Source organism: Miniopterus natalensis, chromosome 1 (genome assembly GCF_054644295.1).
Source record: "Miniopterus natalensis isolate mMinNat1 chromosome 1, mMinNat1.hap1, whole genome shotgun sequence".
Taxonomy (NCBI): domain Eukaryota; kingdom Metazoa; phylum Chordata; class Mammalia; order Chiroptera; family Miniopteridae; genus Miniopterus; species Miniopterus natalensis.
In genome coordinates this window covers 9,856,300-9,875,924 of record NC_142081.1, presented here as the reverse complement: position 1 = coordinate 9,875,924, position 19,625 = coordinate 9,856,300, and the positions used below count along the sequence as shown (strand labels likewise).

The following is a 19,625-nucleotide window of genomic DNA, read 5'->3' as shown; positions in this document are numbered from 1 at the left end:
AAAACAACAACAAAGAAAACACACAAAAAAACACCCATGTCTAAGTAATTCATGGCCCAAAGAAAAACACAATGAATATTAGACTATTAGGATAACAGTAAAAATGCTGTGTGTCAGAACTTGTGAGATACATCTAAAGCTGTTCTTGGAAATTGAGTTTTATTTAAAAAGATTAAATATTAGTGAGCTACATGTCCAACTCAAAAGTTTAGAAAAAGAATATGAAAGAAACTCATAGAAAGTAAAAGGAATGAAGTAAAAAAGGAACATCATGAAAGAAATAGAAAAAAATGAGATGCTTGACAAAGTTATTTATTGGATGAGAATAATAAAATATACAAATCTCTAGCAAATTGATCAAGAAAAAAAAGAAAATTTAAAAATCAATAATAGTAATTTAAAAGAAAATATTACTATAATAAAAATATATTAAAAAATAAGTTAATTCTATGACCAACATGATGCCAGAAAATGTAAAAAGAATAAATATAACATTTTCTGTAAATATATAACTTACCAAAATTGACTCAAGGAGAAATAAAAAATCTCACTATACCTAAAAATAACCTTAAAATATTAAATCAATATTTAAAAAGCCAATCACACTCACCTAGGAGGGAATGTGTATTTTACCCAATGATTTTGGCAAATGATTGACAGGGCTTATTTACTGACACCTAATAGGTTCTTCGAGAACACACGTAAAGGAAAAGAATCATGAATCTGTGTCACCACCAATCAGGAAGGAGACCAAGGTGACCACAGACGCTGCCTTAGAGAGCCGGGCTATCTGATTTCCCACGCAAACACGCTCTATGGATCCTGAACCTCACCTAGGCATCTTGAGAAATGTACGCTGCAACAGCAGAATCTTGCAAATGAAATTATTAACTAGGCATTTATTAGAGAAAGCTGAAATTTACAACTTTCCTACAAATAAGAAAATTAAGGGAGAATAAGATTCTCATTCCTATATTTTATTTTGCTCACAGTAATCTGAATACCTTTTACAAGTAGAAATTGGTATTTATACAGCACTTTACACTTTAAAAAGTACTGTCACCAGCATTAATTCATCGTATCCATATGACAATCCTATAAATTAGATATGATGGATATTATTTTACTGATGAAGAAACTAAGACTAAGAAGGGTCAATGACTAAGTGACCTGCTCAATGTCACACAGCCAGGAAGTGCAGAACCAAAAAGATCTTCCAACTTTAACATGTGTTCTTTGCACTATATAAAAATGCCTCTTATATGTTCAAAAAATATTTAAATGAATAACATTATCTGAACTGAGCAAAGGCCGCATTTTTCGATTTCCTGGACAGAGAAAATAGTCACAAGTGCACAGACCCTTTCCTTGGAAGTGCACCTACATGGCAGCGAGTTGTAACTATCTTAGCGACCTCTGTTTTAAGTGCTGAGGATGTTAGTTTTCTTCTAGTTTTATTTATCTCCATGTAGATTCATTTTAATAACCTGTTGTAAACATTTTCAAGTGCTCAATGCTAAATTATGAAAGGAGAGAATACATGTACCATATTTAAGTATAAGGTAATTAATAGCACATAAATGTGTCACTTTGACATTTCTTTATATATAGGTAAGAACAGATGTCCTGAATGTTTTTAAAGTCTTCCATTAGAATCATATATCCAATACCTAGCAGACTGTATGACTCACAGTAAGGACTCAACAAATGTTTGCTAAACGGTACTCTCATAAAATCCTACGAAGGACACATACCAGCCTGCAGATATTTAGCAATGTCTCTCCCTTTGCTCTCAGAACCTCAAGAGATTTATCAGATTCTGTTGCTGAGAGAAAAACACATCCATAAAAGCATCAAATTTGTAAAGTGTTCCTTATCATGTAAAAGATTTTGAAGGTTTCTAAATCAATTTTATCCTTATACAATCCAGTTTAACAAAGTGTAATCTAGAAATAATTCATAATTTTAAAAAATAACTCAAAATTAAACATTAGAAATGTCATAATTAAATAAATACTTTACCATTAAGTAATTATATGAATATTTGATGAATTTGCCATGTTCACCACCATATTTCTAGGGTCTAGCACAACACCTGGCACATAGTAGGTACTCAATAAATATTTGCTGAATTATTAAATTAACAAATATACAGAGAGATGAATATTACACCATGAACAGGAACTTCAAGCATATATAAAAAATAAGTTTCTGAAACTTAAATAGAAATATATTTCCCAAAGCAAATGAAGGCAGAGTTTGTAACACATAAAAGTGTGTTACACTGAAAGAAGCAGATTTGGATGGGGGGAGATTAGCTCTGCTTTTTAAATGTTGAACTTCAGGAGCCTATGAGAAGCTTAAGTGGAAATACATTATTTGCATGTTTGGGTCTGGAGCCCAGGTCAGGCTTGGCCATATACATGTGGGAACTACCAACACACAGGGACAGAATGCAGTATAAAAAGAGAATAATACCTAGCACTGAACTGTGAAGAACCTAGGATCGAACTGTCAGGTAGAAGAGGGAAAGCCTACAAAAGACAGAGAGATAGAAGGAAAGTCGGGGGAGCCTGGAGTCACAGAAGCCAAGGAGAGAGGCAATTTCCAGTTCAACACTACTAGGTAGTCAACTAAGAGGACTGAAAACATCTAAAACTGAAGTCAATTGTGACCTTGGCAAGAACGGTTTCCTTCAATTGGTAGGGGGTGCAAGCCAACCTGGAGGAGACTCAGAAGCGGGTGAGCAAAGAGTGTAAACCAATTCTGACAAAGGAGAACAGGACACGAGCTGGAAGGGATTCTGAGACTGGTCTTCTTTAATCTATCTGCTTATCAGTCAGTCCATCCATCCATTTGTCTCTCCATTAAAAAATTTTTAAGACAGGAGAGGCTAGGAATGCTAAAATGGTGAGAGAAAGGGTCCAAGAGGAAGGAAGGGGGTGAAAAGGAGAGAGGTTAGAGAAAGAGAGCGATATAGAATCTCTCTAGAAAGTGGAAACCAAGAAGCAGCTCCTTAACTGAGTTAAACTAAAACCAAGGATGTATCATAGGAATGGACAAAAAAGAAACTCATTCCAAGAGAAATGATGTTTCAATGTAAGTGAGTTGGGCTGAGAAGTGAAACCAGAAAGAAACGATAGCTAATCACAAGAGAAATCGTTTGATGGGAATATTTTCAAGGCAGAAAGGATCTAGGCAGGAAAACTGGCTAAGCAGGTACTGGGTGGAATCAGGAGCAAAGGACAATCAGACAAAGTTTTAGGGGACTCAGGACGGCTTCCTGAGCTCTGGGAGTTACACTCGAAGCTCACGTGACAGCATGTTCTCTAGGGCGAAGAGCTGGTCGTCTTCAGGTAAGCGAGATGAACTGTAAAGCTTACTAACACATGACAACACATAACTATATTAGTAAATGCAACTAGGCTGTATTCAGTGAGTAATGAGGGAATCTACAAGTTACTTCTCCACTTCAGATTGAACCCCAGTATTTCATGTTTGCACCTAAACAACTAAGTGCTCAAAAATTATGGCACCCGATGAGAACAGCTTCCTGCCCCTGAGGAGTAGCTGTTGCCATGACCAGCAGAAACACAAGTCTCTCTTGTGAGGACTCACCTGGCTGATTTAGTCACACAGCAGAGCTGACTATTCTGTATTAAAACCGAACAACTCCGATCCATGTCTGATTTTTGTTTGTTCATTTTTGTTTTGTTTTCTAACATTTTGCTGTTCCCCAGGGCCAACATCTGCCAAATGATCAGACACACGTGCCCATAAGTACAGGATTTACAGAGTGATTCTTTTCATTGCATTACCAGAACCTTGCCTAATGTCTAGCACGTAGAAGGCCCTCCCCAAACACTGATGGAGTGAATGAGCGAACATATGACTGGTTCCCTGGAGAGAGGAAAGGGTGATCACCAAATCTTCTACATGCCAGGGACCCTTGGGCAGTCTACTGAGGATGACAGACCCCTTCGCAGAACAGTGTTTTTAAAAATATAGTATGGCAGAAAAAACTAATTATATTGAAATATATTAAAATCAAAATATCAAAAGAAACTGTGACATCATCACAAGCACGCTTCTGTGGCCTGGGCTAGGCTGGCCCAGTCGCAGGCGTCTGTAGGAAGACCTGGCTAGACCAGCTCACCGGCCAACCCACCCGCTGACAGTGTCTGCAGACTTCCCGTTCTCAGAGCCTCAGAGAGGAATCCTCCAAAATGCCACCTAGGAAGCCATGGCTTCCAGAGCGAAGCGGCAGGAAGAGGCCTTGGGAGTTCCACAGGCCAGTGTGTCAGCTTTCCCTTCGCCACTAGTTTCCGCAGTGTCCCCAACCCCCAGCTGTGCTCAGTGCCCTGGAGCCCACAGTCTATTTAACCTTTTCAGTCTTCCACGAGGGTAGGGAAGGCATGGTGCCTATGTGAATGGGGTAGACATGACATCTGGGGGCTACTAGACTTCTAACCAAATCTCCTGTGTCCCGTATCACCTGCGCCCCTACTTTGAGGGGTATCTGATGCCCCCAATTCCTGAGCCTCTCTGGGGGTCAGAGGTACAAATTAGCCTGCTTTGGGGCTTCTCACATTACTAGTTTAGGATTCAACTGTGACCGAGGAGGCTAGCTTAAGCTGAAAACCAAGGAGATAGAATGGGAATGAACAAAAAAGAAACTCATTGCAAGAAAGATGATAATTTAATACAAGTGAGTATCGGTTACAACTAGTATTCTGCTGTCCATCTTCTAAAATCTGGGTGGTATTTTCTTCTCTTCCTTTTCAGTGCATGCTGATTTACTCCTTGACTTTTATTTGTAAGGGGTTTTGTGAGGAAGGAACTGTTAACATGTTTAAGCAGTCACATTTTATTGAAGTTGTCACTAAAATTTTTGCAAAGGAGAAAAAGTATTAAAAATCAAACTTTGAAGTAAATTTCTTTCGTTCTTTTTTTTTTTAATATATCTTTATTGATTTCAGAGAGGAAAGGAGAGGGAGAGAGAGAGATAGAAACATCAATGATGAGAGAGTCATTGATTGAGCCCGCAACCCGGGCATGTGCCCCGACTGGGAATAGAACCCTGATCGCCTGGATCCTAGGTCGATGCTTAACCACTGAGCCACACCCGGCCGGGCTGAAGTAAATTTCTCAAAAATTCATCTAATCTATTTCATAACTACGACTTCTGTCAAAGATAATATATTATTATAACCATAGCTTCATGTGTGCAGACATTATTTCTATGTTTTTCATCATCATATTATCTAGTACCTAGCACAAGTGGTCAAAAAATATTTATTGAATAAGTAAGTTGAGTGAATATAGATATGATTTAAAAATTGGGATCTTTAGTTTTTACTACTTCAGCATTTATCTAATTCACCTAGGGATGTTTTGGCAATGTTCCAAAAAGCGAGCAATCAGAAACAGAGAAACCTAATTTGGGACCCAAGAACGATGTTTCATACAAAGTCCTTTACTACAAAAATTTTACTGTGATTCTGTATTTGATACCAATAATTTCTCAGATAGACATGAACTGGTGTTTATATTTATTCAGTTATCTTGAATAACGAGTAGTGTAAAAATATAATTTTTATTACAACTGCCACATAAACAGCATTTAATTACAACTAATAGATGTACAATTTTAAGTGTTATTAAATGCACTCGTAATATTAAATAAGTTCCAATCAATACTAAAAATGCAAAGTTCTCCATATGTAAAATCTGCACATTAGCTAGCTACTACATTTTAGTTCATATGAGCAAAAAACCTCACAAACACCAGTAAGATTATTAAAAAATGAAGTCTAGTAGAGTCTTACCATTCTTGTCAAGTGAATTCAAAGGGCCATCACAACAGGACATGTCATACTTTGTAATTATAATGTAACTGTATGTGCTTTGTTTTCTAATTCTTTATTGGCTACCACTTATGTCAGAATTCTCATAAAGGCCCCAATGAGTTATTTAAATTTTTCAGTTATATTTTATGGGGAAAGTTAAATGTATACTTTTGTTTTCAACTGCGGAATTCTGATATATTCATCAAACGTTTACTGCAATTCTAACAGGATGGTTCCATGGTAATTTTAAACTATAAGTCTTTATAGTCATTCATGCCAAAGATCCATAATCCATATGGTACTGTCCCATTAAATGCTTATTCTGTAGCTAATTTTTCATCATTGTTTATATTATTATTACTAATTTTAAATTAAAATATAATACTCACTTCATCAGCCACAAACTCCTTACTCAGACCAAAATCTGTCAGCACCACATGGCCATTAGAATCAAGCAGAATATTTTCAAGCTTAATGTCACGGTATATAATCCCCAACTGTAAAAACAAATAAATACGCATTTAAAAATAGCAATTTCCAAAAGTCTTTCTTATCTACCTTAAAAACAGACCAAGAAAAAGGCATTGTCCTGCTCAGGATGCTATAATGGGTCTCAGTCACTGAACAGGGCAAATCTAAGTCCCTCCACCTTGGGGCTCATCTCCTGGGTTCCCTGGACCCTCAACCAGCAGGAGGGCCCATTCCTGCTGGGCCTGCGCCTGTAGGGTTCCCCCTCCCCCCATGCCCACAGCTTCTTCCTGTCTCTCACAGACTCCATCCTCGCTCCAGGTGATAATTGGTGCTTTCTTAGCCAATGCATGCCCTTTGCTTCCCTAATGGCTTCCATGTGTTTTCTAGACTGACCAGATCCCACAGTGGCCACTTCTTTGTTTTTAGTCTCACAGTGCTTCCAAATAAACTCTCGTTTTTATCTCCTCCTGAGGAAATAAGTGCTGGCAGCTACATCAAGACTAATAAAACTGGCTTTGTGTTATATTTCTTTGTATTTATCTTTTTAGAGTAGTAAGACTTAGCTTAGCAGAGATCTGACCTGGATATTACTTCCACTCCATATCAATTACATTCATATCCAATATCCATCCTGTTCTCTACTTCTGTGTTTCTGATTACCCTGTTTTAATGATAATGAATGTTCATGGATCTTCCTTTAATAAACAGAATTAAAGCTTTCATACAAATTAAAAACTGAATTTACTGAGTTTCCCATCAGAGCTCTGTATTTTGTAAGTTTTTACTCTGGAATTTATGGTGATTTCCACCATCATTTTCATGTTATAAAAAACTACATCTAATATTCCTAACCATAAAATGCTAAGATCTTTTCCCCCTATTCCTGGGCCCAATTTGGTTCTTGTATAAAAAGATGTCCTAACTACTTTATATCCCACAAAAATAATCACAGGCGTAAAGCTTGTCACCACACCAACAAGTCTATCGAAAGGAGCAGAGATGCCTGTTCCCATCAGCTTTGCTCCTCTCTCCCTGGCATCGCAGCCCTGCCCCTGGAGCCTCTTCCCTTCCCTCCTGTTCTTATATACTTTTCACTCACTCCCCTTAAGGTTCCTGTTCTGAACCCCCCGCCCCCCTTTGCCGTCTCATTTCTGGCCAGGCTGGATCCGCCCTTTCCTTGGCCCCGCATCTTCCCTCTCACCATATTCCACGGCCTCTCCACCCATCGCCTCCACCTGCCTTCTAACCCCCTGCCCTTTCTCTTCATTCCTCTCCATTCTCCTCTACGTTCATCTGTACTCTAGTGTAGGGTCTGAGTACATGACAGAGAAGAACGGTGGCTTCACGATGTGCCCGCACCATCCTAACTTAGTGACTCAGGCCGTGCTGGCCTCCTGTAAGCTCCCAGGCCTTCCTGCTCCAGTGCTTTCCATTTCTGAAGCAGGAGCCTCGTTGACACAATGACTGTCTGCTTCCACAAAAATGCTTCCTTATTAAGTTAAAAAAGGTGTTTTAGTCAAAGTTTCTTGGATCAAGATTAATAGTATCTAAATCAATATTTTTAAAAGAAGTTTAAACTGATTTTATAGCGTTCAAACAGCATCACAGACATGGACTTCATTTAAAGTTTTTAGTAACTGAGCTCATGCTACACGGAGGCAATGGAGGGGGCAGGGGGAGCGGGAGAGGGCCTCAGGCACAAAACGATGGGAAAGGGAGCCAGCCTGGCGCGGCCGGGCAGCCCGGGCAGACGCTGCTCCCAAACGCCGCAGATTCCCCGCGAGTCAGGCGCTGCGCCCTGAAGGCGGAAGGGCAGTCCGCAAGGGAGTGTCACTACGAAGGAGACACATATCATGATTTCTGCTTTTGTCTTAAAGGTTATTTTAAGAATGAAAAATTTACTGTAATAATTATGTATGGTGCCAGTGGATGCTGGATATATCAGGGGGACACTTTGTAAAGTATATGACTGTCTAATCACTATGCTGTACACTTGAAACTAAAACAAAAGAATACCAAAGAATGAAAATTTTTACTCTGATGATACTTTGTAATAAGCATTAGGATTTTTCATGAAAAAAATAAAAAATTGCTTAGGTTCTACATTTTAAATCTGCATCACAGGAACTACTAAAGAAAAGCAGATTTTGAAAAAGAGAACTATGGCCTGGCCAGTGTGGCTCAGCGGTTGAGCATCAACCTAGGACCCAGGAGATCGCGGTTCGATTCCCGGTCAGGGCACATGCCCAGGTTTTGGGCTCCGTCCTCAGTGGGGGGCGTGCAGGAGGCGGCTGATCAATGATTCATCACTGATGTTTCTATCTCTCTCTCTCCCTCTCCCTTCCTCTCTCTGAAATCAATAAAGATTTTTTTTTTAAGAAAAAAAGAGAAAACTATGACATTGAGAAACATGGCTAACGGTCTACCAGGGTGCTTTCACAATCACCACAGAGACAATGACACATAAAAACATGAGCTCTTTTAGCTCCACCATGACTTCAGTAGCTTTTTCCGAAAGAGAAATCCCAAAGCTTGAGCATCTTACCTTGTGGAGGTGTTCGAGGGCGAGCACGATCTCCCCAATATAGATCTGCACCTCGCGCTCTGTGAAACGCTCTCTTTGAGAAAGATGAGTAAAAAGTTCTCCACCATTTATATAATCTAAAAATGAAATATATTTTTTCTTTCTTTGACTTGTGTTCATAAACTGAAGGAAGTATTTCCTTTAATCACTTTGGATTAACCATAAGGCACTGATTTTAATATATGATTTTTGGGTACAATTCTTAGTATATAGTTTCATATGGAATATTACTAAATCCACAGAGTAATACAGTTTCATAAGATAATGACTACCCTGAACTATAATCAAATGAGCTCGCATAGAGTATAGCCATTAAAACTATTACATGAATTCTGCATATATTTAAACACAGTTTCTCAAATGCAGCATACCAGAGCCCTCTGCCTCCAGCGACAGCATTGAACTTGCTGTGGAGTAACCAAAACATTGGCCACTCCAATGACTAAAATAAACAACGAGCAGAACAAAACAAGGCACGAAGGAAAATCCCATCTTTCCTTTTTAGCAGTCACTGTTTTTAAGCAGATTCCCTATTTCCCAGAATTTCTATGCACCCTTCCCAAAATGTGTATTAGGCAGCAGGTAGCCTCCCTGTTGCTCCTCAGAGCCCCAAAGTAAAAGTAGCACAACATGCCCCGATCAAAATACCTGGAACTAAGAGCCCATTCGCCTTTCAACTGGCCCCGCTTATCTCAAGAAGAACAATGAGCGAGAGACAAAAAGGCTACAGTGAGAAATAAATAGGGAAACAATAATAAAAAACACAACACAATTATGTTCATAACTGGCGCTAGTAAGGCATTCATCGGTAAACTGGTAATAGTTTCATCAGAAACTAACCACTGCTACCTTAACACAATGTATAAGCAATGTGAGAAACAATGTATATGTAGAAAATGGTTACAGACAGTTTAAAGCTTTTCTCCTAAAAAAAAAGGGAAAGCATGTATCACAAGTATACCAAATTTGATAAAAGACGAAAGCAACTAATCAACTCACAGGTTTTTGTTTTACCTTGCCCATTTAACTTTAAATTCTAAAAAGCAGATGCAGCAGCAATGGCTGGTTGTTTTGCAATGTATTTCACAAAGCACATGCCAGCAAAACACATTGCCCTCTAAGGCTTCTGCATCTTGTGAGGGGTATAATTATAGCTTAACACAAAGCTAGTATTAAAAAGGTGTAAAGGAACACGGCATTCCTGCAAACTAACAATGAATTTTTTCTACCTCTAAGCAGTAACTTAAATCTAATATGGTATTTATGCATAAATACTATGATTTATTTTTTATTCTGGGAATGTGGTTCTTACTCCTAAGACTTGGCTCTTTGAGAATTTTGATGAAAATCTTGTGGTGTTTACTAAGTCCCTCCCTGGTACCTTGGGAGGAAATGAACTCCAAACTCTGCCTCTCCTGAGGTGGGAGCTGCTGAAGCTCCAGCTCCTGGCTACTTAGACTCGTGCCCCATGCATTCACTGCTGAGGAGTCGGTCAGTGTGCACAGATTTCTGAACTACCTCGCCCGTGGGTGCCCTCTTTCCAGATTCCCCTTCCCCAAAATTTGTAGCCACTGTTAGCAACTCAAGCTTCTGCCTCCTCAGCCTGTGTGACTGTCACTTTGGGACTACATTGTGACCTTTTATTCTGCATGTCCTTGGAAAGAAACATTTTCAATGGTTAAGAACACAGGTCTTTGATGTCAGAAAGTGCAAAAATCCTAGTGATACCACCTAGCAGTTGTGTGACTTTGAGTAAGTTGCTTGATTTCGTTGAATCTAAAACCATATTTACAAAAAAAAGATTAATATATTTTCCTAGGGTTTGTTCATTTCATTCGAAAGGTATTTGAACCCTTATCAGTCACTCTTCTAGGTATTGCACACAAAGCACTGAACAACACAGACAAGAATCCCCACTCCAGCACAGCCTGCAATCCAGTAGGAAGAGAGAAACAAATAAATTAGATACTATCGGTATGTTGGAAGATGATTACTCTGGAAAAAAACAGCACAGATAAAGGGAGATAAGGAGTGCCCGGGTAGAGGTGAGGCCTCGTTTTCATAAGGGTGGTCAGTGTATGCCCCACCACGGTGACTTTTTTTAATCGTCACATGAGGGTATTTTTTCCATCACTTTTCAGAGCGAGTGGAAGGGAGACTAAGAGAGAGAAACGTTGATGTGAGAGAGACACATCGACTGGTTGCCTCCTGCACTCGCCCCGACCAGGGCCAGGGATCGAGCCTGCAACCGAGGTACGTGTCCTTCGAAGCTGAGGCCCTTCAGTCTGCGGGTCAACACTTCTAACCACTGAGCCAAACCAGCCAGGGCCCCACCAAGGTGACTTTTGAGCAAAGACTTTAAAGGTGAAGACGTGAGCTAAGATATTTGGGGGATGACTATTCCTGGCAGACATTTAAATGAGTACAAAGACCGTGAGGCAAGAGAGGGCCCAGGAGATCTGAGAATCAGGAAGGAGGCCAGCATGGCTAGAACAGCGAATGAGGGAAAAGCAGGAGGGAGCCCAGGTCACAGAAGTGAGTGAGCCAGAGCCCTGGGGCAGCCTGGATAGGTCCCTACCGACCATTAAGGGGACTGCTCTGCACGCCACACACTGCACAACGTATTGTGATCCAAGCGAACAGCAGCCCCTGGATGGGCAGCACATTAGAAGGATTTTATCCTTGACTCTGAATGAAATGAGAAGCCTTTGGAGGATTCTGAGTAGAACAGCAGTATGATAAGACTTGCATTTTAATAGGATCAATCAGCTGTTGTGTTGAGAACAGTAAGGGTGGAAATACGGAGCTCACTGCAACATACAAGCAGAGAGAGACGATTACCGCTAAGAGGAAGGAGACAGCCGTGGTGGGGCAAGGATCCAGCCCTACCTGAGTGCTGAAGAGATGGAGCTTGTGTTACTTGAGATGGGGAAGGCTGTGGGAAGAGCAGGTTTGGAAGGTACAAGGAGAGTCCATTTTTGGATATAAGGAATACAGTGTCTGACAAATGGTAAAAGCTCAATAAGTGGTAGTTAGTATCATCATCTTGAATTATATATTCTAAGATTGTTAAGAGGTTTGAGAGAGCCCTAGGGGAACCTTTTCAAAGGGAGGGGAAGATGGATTTCTCATGGCCAGTTTGAGCTCTCAAAGGAGTTCTATGAACCATCCTGAAAGTGCTCCATGGAAAGTCTTCAAATTATGTGCAGTTTTTTTTAGTATATGTAAGCAAATGTGCGTTCTTCTGAGAAGAGAGGACCCGCAGATTTTATCACATTCCTCAAGGAGTTGTAAGCCAAAAGAGTTTAAGGACAATCACCCTAAAGGTGGCATTATAAATGTGAATGGAAAAGTTCCTTTCAAAGTTATTTCGACACAAGCTGATCAGTGCTGGATGCCAGCACAGAGGAAACATCTGCAAGGAGGTTCTCACAGCTCGCCAGCACCACGAACTTGACCATCACAGCCCACAGCCCACCAGCTCCTTGTGGGCACTTGGCATGCTGCTCCTGGACTGCAATAGCTGTCCTGGAGCTTATTTGTACTTGGAATTGGACTGGCGAAGATCAGAGGTTTAAAAAGCAAAATGGAGCGAGGGGTGTCCATTTTCAATAAGACCTCTGAGTGCTGAGGAGGAGATGGAGTTGCTGTTCTAGTGTCTTTACATCACAGCGTTTGTCTAGAGGTCCAGCAACTGTTAGGGGAAGGCTGGGGCTTGCCCCTGAAACTAAAAAAAACTTAGGCAGCAGAACAAATAAAACAAAATATAAGAAGACTACAGGGATAGTACCGCATTTGAGATTATAAAATTTTTATTCTCTTGAAAGAGATATTGGGCACTTTCTATATGCCTGTCCTACTTAGATATGACTAGGAATTTGACTCTCATAAACAATGCTCTGCAGTGGGTACCAGGGAGTACTATCCCCAGAGAAAACAGGATAAACTCACGGGGACAGTGGGACTCAGAGGTAAACAAACCAGCCAGAGCTGCATGTCCTGTGGGCAGCCTGACTACAAAGACAGCGATTTTTTCCTGCTGTGTGAGAACTGCCCTGTTCCCCTCCACACATGGTTTCACTGTCACGTACTAGGAGCAGCCCCATCAGGTAGTTGGTCTTGCTAATTACTGTCAGAAAAACAGCCTTAAGATCAACTATTCTGTCTCTCAAATATTTAAATGGCTCAGAGCCAATAATTCTCTATATTTGATAATTTTTAACTTCACTATCTTACATGCTTTTCACAATTAAGTTCTGGACGTCTCATAAGAATGTCACAGTTCTCAAAAGTAGACATTCGGGACAGGGGCTTGGGGGAGCTACATTGAGGTATTGTTGATGCCATAGTAAACAATGTTTCCATCTTTTTTGGAGAATGTACCAAGCTAAAATGATCACTGACATATTTATGGCACAGAGTTTCAGAGAGAATTTATGTCTTCTAGGAGTGAACCCAGGGCTGTTCTCTCATTAGAGTAGTTGGCCTTGCCTACATGGATATCTACAATTTTTCCTAAGAGGTTATCACCTTGATCTACCTGCCTGTTAAAGCAGATGCACCTGAATTTGGTAACACAGAAGGGCTCCATTCTAAATTGTTGCCAGAGATGAGAACCTCGAATTATCTGTGGTCCAAATCTCATCAGACGTTCAGTTGTGAGAAACACACATACAAAGGACAATATATGTAAGCTATACATCTTTCTGCATATTCTGCAATGGCTTGAACAAAGAGCAGGAGAAAGCTACTAACTCGAGTAACACTGTTTTGGAAAAATTGTACTGTAATCTTGTTTCATGGGCTTACATGATGAGGGATAGTGGCATGAAACCTGGAATGAGTCTGGTGAAAACTCCATCATATCTGGGCCCTATTAAAGAAGAAGTTTTTCCTGGGTCACAATGCCTTCCTCTTGGGTTTTAAAAAGTGTATCTTGATATAATTCCAAACTTACAAAAAATATTTTCAAAAACAGTACAAGAAATCTCCATACTCCCATTATGCAAATTCCCCAATTGTTTATATTTTGCTTCAGCTGCTTTAGTATTCTCTCTGTTTTTACATCTGTGCATGTTTTTCCTGAGCCAGTTGAGAATAAACTAAAGACATCATGTTCCCATCCCTAAATTCTTCAGTGTGTGTCTCCTCAGGAAAAGAACCGCCTTTCACAAAACCAGAGTACAACCATCAATATCAAAAACTATAACTACGGTAAAAATAATATTATCGAATTTATACTCCAAATTCTGTCATTTGCCCCAATTAATTTGCCCCAATTACTGCTCTTTGCAGATATTTTTCCAGCGCAGGATCTAGTTTATAGTCCCACTGGCTGTCATAGCTCTTTAGTCTGGAACCCGCAGTCTTTCTTGATCCTGACTTTTTTTTTAATCCTGACCTCTTTGAAGAGGCCAGGACAGTTATTTTGAGGACCAACCTTCAATTTGGGTTTTATCTAATGTGTTCTCATGATTAGGTGTAGACTATGTATTCTTGGAAGGAATATCAGTGAAACGATGGCTCCTGTCTTAGAACATATCTGGAAGCATGTGGTGTTAAGTTTCCCAGTATTGGTGTTAATTCTGACCACATCATTAATGTGGAGTCATTAAGGTGGTGTTTGCCAGGTGTCTCTACTATGAAGTTACCATGTTTCCCTTTGCAATTAACTGGAGAATTGTGGGGAGATGAACTGAGACTATGTAAAAATACCCTGCTCCTCATCAAATGAGCACCCATCCATTTCAGACTCCAATGATGATGTTCTAACCCCATCATTCCTTCTCTGTGTTGGTGGTCATTCATTGTCCCATAAGCTAGGGCTTTCCCTTCACCTCATTTATTTCACTTTCTTACTTTCCGTCACAAGAAGTTCCAGTTTCATCTTGTACTTCTCTAGGCTTCATTTTAATACAGCCACCACTATGGATTACTATCTGCCAGGGATGGCAGTCAGCACTTTACATGTGCCAAAGTCTATGACACAGACCTTAACCAAGACAGGAACAGGGAGGGCTTGTGGGAGGAGCTCCCGCACCCAATGCGGTTGTGAAAGGCCCACAGGAAGGCTCTATGGTTACAACAGAGCTGCACGGTTTTAACAGCGCCTTCTCCTCACTTCCTCCCGCTCTGAAAACAACGTCGCTCTTCTTGCTGTCTCCTCTCGCACTTGGCTGGCCCGGCTGCACATACCTGTGCTGCAATCCTTTCTTTTCCCCCAATAAACCCTCTCTGCTGACAGAATTCCTACTCAGCTTTCTGTTTAGTCAATGCATGCACCATCCCATTTAAGCCTAACAACTCCAGGCAGATGGGAAAGCAAAGGGTCGGAGAGATTAAGTGACGTGTCTACTAGGAAATACCGAAACCCAGAGCTGAACTCAAGCTGGTACTTAAGTACAGAACAGGGAAAGAAAACCGCGTGCTCACAGAGGAGCGAGTGGTCACACAGGCTGGCTGGGCACAGCGTCAGAGTGCAGCAGCGGGGCACTGGGCGAAAGGCTGAGGCTGGAGTTAGATTATACCCGCCGCTAGTAAAATGGGAGGCGAAGTGGTGGGGTGACCCAGTCGTGGCTATGTGCTAAGAAAACTAATTAAATTATAAAGTATGGACTGGAAAGGATTAAGAGAGGTAAAAAACGGAACATCACAACCATCTAATTTTCTGCTATTATAAATAATGATGCTATTCCTGATACACCAAAGAGGTCAATATACATGGGCTGAGCTGTGTAGAGACGTGAAGTCATGAGGTTCCTCCAAACATCAGCTATGAGGTCTTGGGTACCTCTCTTGACTCCCTGAGCCCAGGACACCTCATTCGTAAAACAGAGAGGATAATCCACACATTGAAGGGTTGCTTGCAAAGACTGAATGAAATAATGTATAGAAAATGCCAAGGGTGGTGCCTGATAACAAACAAGTACTACAAAAACTAAATATTACAATTAAAAGTGCTTGCTACCTTCATCTCAAACTCCTCCGTGACTCTGGACATGCAGTCTAGGATTTTCTGGCCCACAACCAGCCTTACTTTATTAAACTAAAACAAACGTTTTTGTTATATGATGATGATTACATCTCAATTCTTTTGTGTTTTGCTAAGTGATCTTCTTTAGATACAGAATGGCTCATATTCTATATCTATAAAATATGGATAGAAATAATTCCAGCTGCCACATAAGATTGTCATGAGGGTTAAATGACACTTTGAGGGTTAATCCTGGAACAGACATACACTAAGCACCTATTACATAGTGACTATTAGCTACTATTATTTGTGGGCATTAATTACAATATATGGAAGTGACAAATATTGCTAAGTTTAATTGTAATGATTTAAAAGTAAAATTCAAAGTAATGATATCCTGACTTAAAGTATTCTCTCAATGTAAGCATAATTTCAAGGCTTAGAAATTCTTCACATATATTTCTATAAAGTACTACTAGGGTCTAATTAGTTTTAGTCAGTATTAAGCTAAAGAAACTTTCTTATATAACTGATACTGCAGTGCAACACTCAAGAGATACCAGGTTTTTATTCGAGCACAATTAAACTTGCTTTTAAAGATTTTCATGTGACAGTAGCTGGAGTGCCAGATGAAGCACTCTGCCACTGTGTCTCTCAGAAGCATAAAAATAACACAGAAATCACACAAATAATGTGAAGTTTCAAAACACACACACTCTCTGATTTCTAAAACACCACCATCCTTCCTAAATCCAGCATGTCCCATCTTTTCTTTCTCCTTTCTTTCATGGCAAAACTTCTTTAAAGAGTGGTCTACATGTCTGATCTGACTACTCTCCTTACTTACCCCCCCTATTCATCTCTGATTGCTGCTGTGACAAATGACTACAGACCTGGTAGCTTAAAGCAACACAAATGTATTGTTTTATGCTGTAGATTAGAAGTGTGACATGCATGTCATTAGGCTAAAATCAGGACGCAGCAGGGCTGCATTTATTCTGGAAGCTCTAAGGGAAAGTCTATCTTCTTGTCTTTTCCATCTTTAAGAGGCTATCTGCACTCCTTGGCTCATGGCCCTATCTTCACAGTCAGCAACAGTAGCTAAGTCACTTCTCAGATTCCATCGCTCTGCTCTCTTCCACAGTCACATCTCCACCTGACTCTCCTCTCCTGCCTCCTCTTCTACGTTTAAGGGCCACTGTGATTACTTTAGGATTACCCAGATAATCCAGGATAATCTCCTTGTTTTAAGGTCAGCTGACTAGCAATTTTAATTCTACCTACAACCTTAATTCTCATTTGTCATGTAGCCCAACATGTTCATAGATTCTAAGAATTAGGGTGTAGGCATCTTTGGTGGCAGTTACTCTGCCTACCACAGCCTCTATTTACTTCCTAACACACTACAGTACAACTTCCGCTTTCCTAATACCACCACAGTCTAAGCTTAAAAACAACCTCAGTTACTTTTCAGTCCTCGTGTTACTTGACTTTTCAGCCACACACTGCAAACCAGGGGAAAGCATATTTCAAAATGAGCAAAGTGAGATGGGCACAAGAAACACCCCTCTGGACCTAGCCCAAATTGAGGCCCCCATAATGGTTGTGATAAACCACACATCTTCCTGTCTTCGGGATATTACAGATGTGGGTGTAGCTCTGTGCCTGGACTGTCCTTCCCTATCAGCTCCTGGTGCTCCTCTAACTTTTCTTCTTAAGTTAACTTTTACTTATTTATTTTTTAAATATATTTTTATTGATTCAGAGAGAGGAAGGGAAATGGGGAGAGAGATAGACACATCAATGGTGAGAGTCATTGATTGGCTGCCTCCTGCACACCCCCTGCTGGGGATTGAGCCCACAACCCTGGCATGAGCCCTATAAGGAATCAAACTTCGATCTCCTGGATCCCAGGTGATGTTCAACACCTGAGCCACGCTGACTGGGCTTACGTTATACTTTAAATGTCACTCCTCTGAGGTCTTCCCTGATAACTCAGAATAGATTTAAGTCTTTTCATTATATGGTCTCATTAGCACTCTCTGCATTTTCTTCCAACTACTTATTTCAAGGGGAATTAGTTAATTGTGTACTTATTTGTTTAACCTCTGTCTCCTTTTAGATTATAAGACCCTGAGTACAAGAATCTTGTCTAGGTTGTTTGCTATTATATCCAAGAACCTGACAAATAGTAAGCAGGTAAACATTTGTAGCATGCAGAGTTTTAGAACTGACTATATTTTGATGCAGTTCAGCTATTGTATCAAAGGGGCCAATATCCCAAAGATTCTTCCAGGAAATCTACATAATAAATTCAAAGAATTTGAAGGAACATATCATCTCTCAAATAAGCATCATTTATTCTTTCACTTTCAAGTCCTGAAGGGGCTCCTGCACTTCTAAACTGGCTCAGTACTAAGCCCCTGCTCTGTGACAAAAAGGCTTCACCAAAAGGTCTGGGTGAAGTTTATGCCTACAGAAGTAACAAGTTAGAATGCTCAAGACTTCCACCAATGTCTAGTAATTCTACCTGTGTGACACATTAATATGTCCTCTTAAAAAATAATTTAAAATTGCAATGTTACAATACCAGATTCTTTATTGTTCCCTTAAAAAACAACATTGTTAGTTGGTAGAGGACAGTTTCAGCTGCTCAAGACCTCTGCACATCTGCCCTGACTTAATGGTGAACCAGAAATCTCTCCATTGTTTGTAGTTTGTGTTTCTATTAACAGATGAAGAAACTGAAATCTGCTGGAGATACTGAGTCCGATAAACCTTCAAGGATTACTGAAAACGACAGAAATGACTTAAACGGCACTGCTTTCCACTGAGGATGCAAAAGGATAACCATAGAAGGAGCTGGCCGACTCTGAATGGCCAGGCCTTGTTCATGCAGTCTCACGGAAGCCAGCTCACAGGAGAGGAAGTGGCGGAGTTAACAGACAGAAAGAAGGGCTAAGCCCTGTACCTCCTGCTTTCCAGGAAAGTCTCTGTTCTCCTTTCACTCTCCAAACACCTCCTCGTTTCTTACCAGGTAATATTCTGACTGCCCTCTGGTCATCTAACCTTTGTACTGCAAAACCTCGCAGTTAGAATCTCTCTCTCTCATGTTTCTTCCTATGGTGGCACCTTCTGAAGGGCTGCTGCCAGCCCCGCATTTCCCGATTCAGGCCCCGCCCCACCGCACCCCACCCACCTGGCGGTTACTCTGTCTTCTTTCACTCTGCTTTCCTACATACTTTTCTCTGCCTTCAGGTACGCCTCATGTGCACTAATTTCCGCACTTGCTGGTTCTTCCTCCCGACCGCCTAAACCTCTCGACTACTCCTTTTTCTTGTCTTGTATCTAAAGCACAGTCTTAACGTGATGTACCAAACACACCTGAAAGTAATTTCTTCTTAATGTCATGCCAAAGTCATCTGACCTTTTCCCTTTTGGTTTTAGCTCAACATTCTAATAGCACCAGCTTATCAAAATCGTTATAAATTTCTGACTAAGACATCAATTTACCAGTGTTGTGAATTAGTCATATTGACTTCAAAGCAAGGAAGCTTCTCAGCTGCTGTCTGTTTTGCTACATACAACAGACTGCAATGTATCATGAGCCATTCATTCTGTTGCCATCTCAGCAAGTATCCTCATCAGTGCAATGTTTGAGATGAAATTAATATTCAAAAATGAAACTTTAATATTTTAAATACCTTTTAACTCACTGAAGGGATGACTCACGGTGACAGAACTATCT

The 19,625-nt window shown here is 40.4% G+C and overlaps 1 protein-coding gene across 3 annotated transcripts in view; it reads right to left on the bottom strand.

Moving 5' to 3' along the window:
• The window catches only part of RPS6KA5 (ribosomal protein S6 kinase A5), a 106,632-nt gene that overhangs the window by 37,910 nt on the left and 49,097 nt on the right, over positions 1 to 19,625 (bottom strand). For 2 of the 3 annotated variants that reach the window (XM_087818572.1, XM_087818575.1), the window contains exons 4-5: positions 8,866 to 8,981; positions 6,239 to 6,346 (exon numbers count right to left, since the gene is read on the bottom strand). The exons of the other annotated variant lie outside the window; for it this stretch is intronic. In XM_087818572.1, the coding sequence (XP_087674698.1) occupies positions 6,239 to 6,346; positions 8,866 to 8,981 (224 nt within the window). The remainder of the gene's footprint in view (positions 1 to 6,238; positions 6,347 to 8,865; positions 8,982 to 19,625) is intronic. 3 annotated transcript variants of the gene reach the window in all.